The sequence below is a fragment of the Macaca thibetana genome, chromosome 2 (assembly GCF_024542745.1).
Source record: "Macaca thibetana thibetana isolate TM-01 chromosome 2, ASM2454274v1, whole genome shotgun sequence".
Taxonomy (NCBI): domain Eukaryota; kingdom Metazoa; phylum Chordata; class Mammalia; order Primates; family Cercopithecidae; genus Macaca; species Macaca thibetana.
In genome coordinates this window covers 175,840,415-175,849,919 of record NC_065579.1, presented here as the reverse complement: position 1 = coordinate 175,849,919, position 9,505 = coordinate 175,840,415, and the positions used below count along the sequence as shown (strand labels likewise).

The 9,505-nt window shown below is 32.3% G+C and overlaps 1 protein-coding gene across 1 annotated transcript; it reads left to right on the top strand.

Moving 5' to 3' along the window:
• Positions 1 to 6,980: 6,980 nt before the first annotated feature.
• LOC126949309 (olfactory receptor 5K2) lies at positions 6,981 to 8,026 on the top strand. Its single transcript, XM_050782089.1, has one exon. It carries the CDS (start codon positions 7,053 to 7,055, stop codon positions 7,998 to 8,000), a length of 948 nt encoding a protein of 315 aa, XP_050638046.1. The 5' UTR covers positions 6,981 to 7,052; the 3' UTR covers positions 8,001 to 8,026.
• Positions 8,027 to 9,505: the final 1,479 nt, after the last annotated feature.

The following is a 9,505-nucleotide window of genomic DNA, read 5'->3' as shown; positions in this document are numbered from 1 at the left end:
ACCCACCCACAACAATAACAACAGCTGCAGCCCTGCAGCAGATACACAAAAGATAAAGAGAAGAAATTAGAGCATACCACTACAAAAAAATCATTAAATTACAAAGGAAGATGACAAAAGAAGAGGAATGAAATAAAGGAACTATAATATAATTAGAAGACAACTAAAAAATTGTAGTAGTAAGTCCTTACCTATCAATAATTACTTAATTATTGACCTTAAAGAGAGCAAGAGTGGCTATACTTTTATCAGACAAATTAGACTTTAAGTCAAAAACTGATATAAAACACAAAGAAGGTCATTATATAATGATAAAGAAGTCACTTCAACAAAACGATATAACAATTATAAATATGTATACACCAATCTTGACACACTTACATATACATAATGCAAATCTAACAGAAATGAATGAAGAAATAGATAGCAATATAATAATAGTGAGGGACTTCAATACCCCACTTTCAACAATGGACAGATAACACAAAAAATCAATAAAGAAAGAGTAGACATTAACAACACTATAGACCACAGGAAACTAACAGACATATACAGAATGTTTCAACCAACAGTAGCAATATACTTGAGCAGTATTATTTTTCTTCAAGTGCACATGAACATTTTCCAAGATAGATTATATGTTAGGCCACCAAACAAGTCTTTAAAAATTCAAGAAGATTGAAATAATATCAAGTGTCTTTTCCAACAACAATGGTATGCATCCAGAAAACAATAACAGGAAGAAAATTGGAAAATCCACACAAACACGTAGAAATTAAATTACACACTCCTAAGCATCCAATAGGACAAAGAGAAAATCAAAAAAGAAATAAAAACATATCTGGAGACAAATGAAAATGGAAACTACATACCTAAACATATTGGATGCAGCAAAAGCAGTTCTAAGAGAGAAGTTTATAGCAATAAATGCCAATATTAACAAAGAAGAAAGATCTCAAATAAAAATCATAAGTTTACATCTCAAGGAACTAGAACAAAATAACAGATATCAGATCATCAATAAATAAAAAACTAGAAAAATAATATTATATATTAATGAAACTGAGTTGTTTTGAAAAGATAAATCAATAAACCTTTAGCTAGACTAAGAAAAATAAAAAGACGACTCACAAAACTAAAATTATAAACAAAAGAGGAGACATTACAACTGGTATCATGAAAATACAAAGCATCAAAAGAGACTGTTATGAATGATTATACATATCTGAACCAATTGGTTAACCTAGAAGAAATGGATATATAATTCTTAGGAGCATACCACTTACTAAGCCTGAATCATAAAGAAATAATCCCGGCCGGGCGCGGTGGCTCAAGCCTGTAATCCCAGCACTTTGGGAGGCCGAGACGGGCTGATCACGAGGTCAGGAAATCGAGACCATCCTGGCTAATACGGTGAAACCCCGTCTCTACTAAAAATACAAAAAAATAGCCGGGCGAGGTGGCGGGCGCCTGTGGTCCCAGCTACTCGGGAGGCTGAGGCAGGAGAATGGCGGGAACCCGGGAGGCGGAGCTTGCAGTGAGCTGAGGTCCGGCCACTGCACTCCAGCCCGGCGACAGAGCGAGACTCCGTCTCAAAAAAAAAAAAAAAAAAAAAAAAAAAAGAAATAATCTCAACAGATAAATAACAAGTAAAGAGATTGAATCAGTAATCAAAAAATTTACAAAGAAAAGAAGTCCACAAATTGATAGATTCATTGGTGAGTTCTAGGAAAAAATTTAAAGAATGATTAATGCTAATTTTTTCAAACTCTTCAAAACAATTAAAGAGAGAGAAATATTCCAAACATAGTTTATGAGCCCAGCATTATACTGGTAAAAGCAAGATTGAGACATTACAGGGAGAGAAAATTACTGCTCTCCCAGATGAACACAGACACAAAAGTCCTCCACAAAATACTAGCAAACTGAACACCACAGCACATCGAAAGGGTCACACACCATGATTAAGTGTGATTTTCCCCTGGGATGCAAGGATGATTGACCTACTAATCAACAAATATGATATACCACATTAACAGAATGACAGAGTTTAAAAAAATTATCTCAATATATGCAGAAAAGCATTTGACAAAATTCAACATACTTTCATATGATAAAAACTCTCAACAGATTAGGTATAGATGAAATGTACCTAAAAATAATAATAGCCACATAGAACAAACCCAGAGGTAACATCATACTAAGCATGAAAAACTAAAAGCTTTTTCTGAACAATAAAAAACAAGACAAGAATGTCCACCCTCACTACCTGTATACAAAATAGAACTGGAAGTCCTAGCCAGAGATATCAGGCAAGAAAACCAATAAAATGTATTTATATTGGAAAGGAAGAAGTAAAATTTTCTGTATTTGAAGGTGACATAGTCTTAAGTATTGAAAACCTTAATGACTCCACCAAAAAACTGTTAGAACTAATAATTTATTCCATAAGTTTACAGGATAAAAATCAACATACAAAAATTACTATTTCTATATAATAATGACAAAGTATCGAAAAAGAAACCAAGAAAATAATCTCATTCAAAAAACATTAAACAAAAATAGAATACTTGAGAATAACTTTAACCAATGAGGCAAAAAATCTGTAACTGAAAGCTATTAAACATTGATAAAAGAAATTGAAGACACAAATAAAACAAAAGGCATCCCATGTTTATGTACTGGAAGAATTAATATTGTGAAAATGCCCATACAAGTCAAAGCTATCTGCAGATTCAATGAAATATTAAAATTTTAATAACATCTTTCACAGAAATAGAAAACATTGTTAAATTACAATGGAACCATAAAAAATTTCAAATGACAAAAGCAGTCTAAAGCAAAAACAATCAAAACTGGCCCCATTTCAAAACTTACTACAAATCAAAACGGCATAGTACTGACATTCCATACATAAACCAGTAGAATAGCATAGAAAGCCCAGAAATAAATCCATGCATTTAAGGTCAATTGCTTTTTAATGAAACTGCAAAGAACATACAATGGGGAAAGGACAGTCTTCTCTATTAAATGTGTTGGGAAATGTAAATACCCACATGAAGAAAAATAAAGTTAAACCATTATTTCACACTTTATTCAAAAAACAACTCAAAATTTTATTACTTAAATGTAGAACGTGAAACCATAAAGTTATTAGGAGAAAATATAGGAAAAAGTTTCTTGACATTGGTCTAGATTATAATTTTTTGGATATAACCTTTAACTCACAGACAACAAAAGCAAAAATAGACAGATGGGACTACATTAAACTAAAATGCTGCTGCACAGCAAAGGAAGCATTCATACAATTAAGAGACAACCCACAAAATGGGAGAAAATATTAGCAAACCACACATCTGATAAGAGATTAATATCCAAAATACATAAGGAACCTAAATAACTCAATAGTAAGAAAACAGCGTGATTTTACAAGTGAACAAAGGACCTGAATAGACATTTTTCAAAGGAATGAATAATGGATATATAAACAATTGCTCAACATCACTATCATCAGATACATGCAAATTAAAACCAAAAGACAGGACCTTCCATCTATCGGAATGACTATCATCGAAGAGACAGAAGATAGCAAGTGTTGGTGAGGATATGGAGAAAATGGAATCCTTGCACACTGTTAATGGTAATTAAAATTAATACAGCCATTGTGAAAAACATAGAGGCAAATCTAAACAATTAAAAATAGAACTTCCACATTAACCAGCAATCTCATTACTGGGTATATATTCAAAGGAAATGAAATCAAGATGTCAAAAAAGTCTACACTCCTATGACCATGTAGCATTATCTATAATAGCCAAGATATGGAATCAACCTGTGTTCATCAACAAATTAATTAATAAGGAAAACATCATAAATATACCCAGTGGAATACTATTGTGCTTAAAACAGAAGAAAATTCTGTCATTTGCAACAACATGGACCAACCTGGAGGACATTAGGTTACGGGAAAAATTCAGACACAGAAAGACCAGTACCATATGATCTGATTATATGTGCAATCTAAAATAGTCATAGAGCAGAGTACAGCAGAGGGGTTATGAATGGTTGGATAGTAAAGTGGGTAGATATTGATCAAATGATTCAAACTTTTAGTTAGACTGAAGGAATTAGTTCAGGAGATTTGTTGTACAATATGGTGATTATAGTTAAAACAATGTATTGATTTCTTGAAAATATTTGCGTATAAATTTTAAAAGTTATCACCCATACAAAAATAATAAGTGTATAGGCAATACATGTTAATGAGCCTGATTTAGCCATTCCACAATATATACATATATTAACCCATCATGTTGTATGCCATAAACATATGCAATTTTTATGAGCCAATTAAAAATAAATTTTAAAAAATGCAGTAAGGTCAGAGCTCCTGAAATAAAATACTATCACTAACCAAAGAAAAAAAATATGGAGAATGTGTTAACTTCCAACCTCTGCTCACAACAAGCAATCTCCCCTCCAAGGCAACCAATCCTGGCTCAATTGACAATTCCTCCATGAAGCCTTTGCTGACTGCTCCAGTATGAATATTTTCTTCATACTAAGGATTTTATATTCAGATTGATGATAAGGATAAGTGGTATAAACTCAAATGAATGAAAATCAAAATATGTTTATTAATCAATTTTTGGCTTACTCTCCAGGTCTCAAAGGATATGCCTAATTAATCCAATTTAGTATGTGTGGAATGTTCAGAAGATTAAGTCTCTTAGGCTATACTTTGATGTCAATGCCAAATAAATCCTCTTAGAATTATTTTGAAGAGCTGGGTCATTCTCTACAAGGACATAAATATTAACATTGATCTCATTGTACATATATTCTCCTAAATGATCAAAAAGATAGTTTAATTGCTGCATCTAATTTAAAAACTAATACCAGGCAACCAGATGGTCTCTATAAAACTCTTATCAGGAAAATCGAGGTGAGAATTTAACACTTATTATTACTAAAAAAATTGATATCCTGAAACATTTTTTCTTTGAGTTACTTATGGTTTTCTTTTTCCTTACGTTTCTAATTTTTCAATTTTTTAAGATTCTTATATTCTTTTTCTAAATCTAAAGTCTATTGTGTAAACTCTAGACAATTTACTATAATCCATTTATATCACTTATGAATTCAAGAGGAGCCTACATTGATTCAAAAATAAATAAGAGCACACTTTGGTAGTAATAGCAGAATACATTAGGGAAAATGTTTAAACTTCTTTAAATAATGAGGTAACCTCTACAATGAAATAGTGTTGAAAATGTATTGTGCATTCCCTATGTATTAAAAAAACATATGAGCAAGGACTATAATTTCAAACCAATCTTTTAAACCCCCGATATAATTTTAGGGAGTGTTCTTGTTTCTCTTTTGATTCTTAGAGAAATCAAATACCAATATAAACCATATATCTGTATAATTTACTACAATCAATCGAGAAAACTGAAGGAAATCTTATGTTATGTGACTTTAAACTGGCAAGGGTAACTAGTTAAGGAAAAGTATTCAAATTATATTTATATACATTTCAAAGTTCATTTTAAAATACTGTTTCTAAAGATATCATCCCCCAGATAATCTGATATTTAAAAGTCAGCAATATTTTCAGGAAACTAAAATAGAAGAGGTCTTTCTATGTCTCTCCAAAACATTTTCTCCGTTCCTGAAATTTGGAGTGTACTTGTGATCACTTACTATCCAGAAAATTATCAATCTGTAAATGTCTAGAACAGTCTCAACTACCTTTTAAAGAAAGTAAAATAAAACAGGCATTCAATATCAGTGCATGCATACCTGTTTCCAAAAGTAACTATAATAAATGAAGGTAGATTGAAATAAAACATGCCCCAACAGATTAGAACTCCATGTTTAAGGACCTACCTAAGGGGTTAGTAACGGAAGTTTTAAAAATATCCTCAAATTTTAACAAATGTGGTCTAGAATCTATTCCAAATAGAATCTAGGAATACCATAAAATCATAATGTTCAAAAGAGCAAAAGTTGACACTAAGGTGATACTGCTTTTATAGGTAAAGGATCATAAGAATGCATTACCACAAGATGTGAACATATCCCTGAATGTTTTGAGATACATGCAAGACTGTCAGCAAATAATTATTGTAACTACCAATGTCATCGTCATGAGAATGAAGCAGGCACTTGTTCAGTAAGTGCATTGTGATGTTCTCCACTGTAGATTTCTAAAGTGCAGAAAACATTAGTTGAATCCCCAATGATTTTTATGGATTTATTGAAGTATAAAACATAGCAGTTCTAAGGGTACTTAATTTTATATACTTAATAAAGATTGTTTCTTGAATATGAGGAATAGTTATTATAGAAAACTTAAAATAGAGAAAAATATAAACAGGAAAAAATGACCAATAATTTTTATATATAGCAAAAACTAGTAAAAACATTTTGATGTGCTTCTGTACTACCTTCTGTTACATTTACATGTAAATATTTATTTGGTAATTCAGGTTATACTGCATGTAAAACCTTTTATTTTGCTTTTATTCAATATTTTGTGTCTGTTTTATTGTAATAAATATTCTAGCAAAACACCATTTAAAATATTTGACAGTATACATTTATACGGATGATTCACATTTATTTAATCATACTGGTTAACTAAAAGGTTACCATTTAGATGTTTAAATTTTTCACTATTATGAATGAGATTACAATGAACATCATTATATGTACATATTTTCTGAAGTTTTAGTTATTTCTTTTTGACGGATTTATTTTTACTGGTTAAAAGGTATGGTTAAAAGGTATGAACCTTAAAAGTTTTTTAATCTATTACCAAATTATTTTCTAATGATTACACCAATTTATACATTTACTAGGAATGCAATTAGGTTGCCATTTTACTGTTTCCTAGATAACACTCAATATTGTCAGGTTTTTTTAAATCTTATTTTCATCTTGCGGAAGATGCTCTCCTTCTTTTAAGCCAAAGAGACCTCAATAGTTGTGGCATATTATAAATTAGTGCCTTATTTCTCCACAATTGTTTTTCAGACAAGTCAGGAATGGCTGAAGAAAATCATACCATGAAAAATGAGTTTATCCTCACGGGGTTTACAGATCACCCAGAGCTGAAGACTCTGCTGTTTGTGGTGTTCTTTGCCATCTATCTGATCACCATGGTGGGGAATATTGGTATGATGGCACTGATATTTACCCACCGTCGATTTCACACACCAATGTACATCTTTCTGGGAAACCTGGCTCTTGTGGATTCTTGCTGTGCCTGTGCCATTACCCCCAAAATGTTAGAGAACTTCTTGTCTGAGGACAAAAGGATTTCCCTCTATGAATGTACAGTACAGTTTTATTTTCTCTGCACTGTGGAAACTGCAGACTGCTTTCTTCTGGCGGCAATGGCCTATGACCGCTATGTGGCTATATGCAGCCCACTGCAGTACCACATCATGATGTCCAAGAAACTCTGCATTCAGATGACCACAGGGGCCTTCATAGCTGGAAACCTGCATTCCATGATTCATGTAGGGCTTGTATTTAGGTTAGTTTTCTGTGGATCGAATCACATCAACCACTTTTACTGTGACATTCTTCCCTTGTATAGACTCTCTCGTGTTGATCCTTATATCAATGAACTGGTTCTATTCATCTTCTCAGGTTCAATTCAAGTCTTTACGATAGGTAGTGTCTTCATATCTTATCTCTATATTCTTCTTACTATTTTCAGAATGAACTCCAAAGAGGGAAGGGCCAAAGCCTTTTCTACCTGTGCATCCCACTTTTCATCAGTTTCATTATTCTATGGATCTATTTTTTTCATATACATTAGACCGAATTTGCTTGAAGGAGGTAATGATATACCAGCTGCCATTTTATTTACAATAGTAGTTCCCTTACTAAATCCTTTCATTTATAGCCTGAGAAACAAGGAAGTAATAAGTGTCTTAAGAAAAATTCTGCTGAAAATAAAATCTCAAGAAAGTGTGAACAAATGACATCTATCCTAGCTTAATGGTTTAACGCTCAAAAACCTTCTAAATAAAATTACACAGAGGAAGTGTACTAATTGTATACAAAATATTAAAACATGTCAAAATGCAATCAAATTAAGCAGAAATATGTGACAGGGAAAATTCATGGAAAGGAGTGAATTGTGCTAAATCTTTACTCAGAATTTAAAAGCACATCCAGACATTGAATTCATTCAAGCAGCAATGTAGAATGCCACCATGCCTATAGACTGTGTTAGTAACAATTATGATTAACACCCAAAACAACAGCAAAACTACAAGTTACAAATGTAGAAGGCTATTCCATTTACAAAGTGGGCTTTGATAACCAGCCCATTCTAATAGCTTACAACATGAGCATTACAGTTAAGTGTTTAAGATCATGTGAACAGTCCACCAATGAAATTACTTACATCCATGAACAACAAAAATGGCAAGTGGATTTTGAGGAAGAAAATGTAATTGTGTGTGGAGGACATTATTGTAGTTAGAATGGGATAGTCAGGAAATTATTGTGCCCAATAAAAGTGAATATTGTATTTCCAAATTGAAGTTATTGGTAAAATGATTTTATCATTTAAATAATTAAAATCAGAATGTCTAATTTCAAGATAGGTTTCATTAAGTTTTATTTACTCAAAAATCTGCATGCATAAAGATACCATATCATAAAGTTCTAGACAAACAGTTCAAGCTTCATATAGATCTGAAGAGTCTTCATTGTCAGTGAGTTAGGCTAAACTTCTCTGTGCCCCCTCCTGAGAGGTGAGGAAGGGGTTAAACAATGGAGACACAATCTTTTGGTATATTATATATAGACATGTCAAAAAGTATGATTGTTGAACTGTGGGCAGGGCTTATCTCAAATACTTTCTTTTATTCCTTCACCACTGCAAAACTTAAAGTTGTTTAATATGGGTAGAACCTAATAACCTTATGTGACATCATAAAGAAATACTTTCCAATTATTCACTCTACATATGTTTATTGAGATTCTGCTATGTGCGAGCACTGTTCTAGATGCTAGGACATATTAATGACCAAGACACCACTCTTTTCATCTTCTTAAATAATGGAACATTGCCATTATTTTAATTACTAACTTCTGGAACAAGGAGGACCCATAACAGGTAACAGAAAAATTCTCCCTTCCACCTCCTCTCTTGATGCTCTGTGGTCACATCTAAATTTTCAGAAGGCAATTGTCAGGTTGCGGTGGGTCTCAAGCTAGCCAGCCACCATAGGCTGGCATCACATGGAAAATCAGCATGCTGAGTCTATATAGAAAAAGGAGCAGAAAACAGATATATTTTCTAGATATAATTCCCTAAACCATGAATGCAAAACTATAAAAATATAGTGTATATTTGTAACCTCCAAGAAAACCTATCCTAGTTCATTCCAGTTATACTCAGACATTTCAGTATTTCCTTGCCTGTTTCAAATTTAAACCCCATCAATTGAGTTTTTGCTTAATTCACTTCCATCAG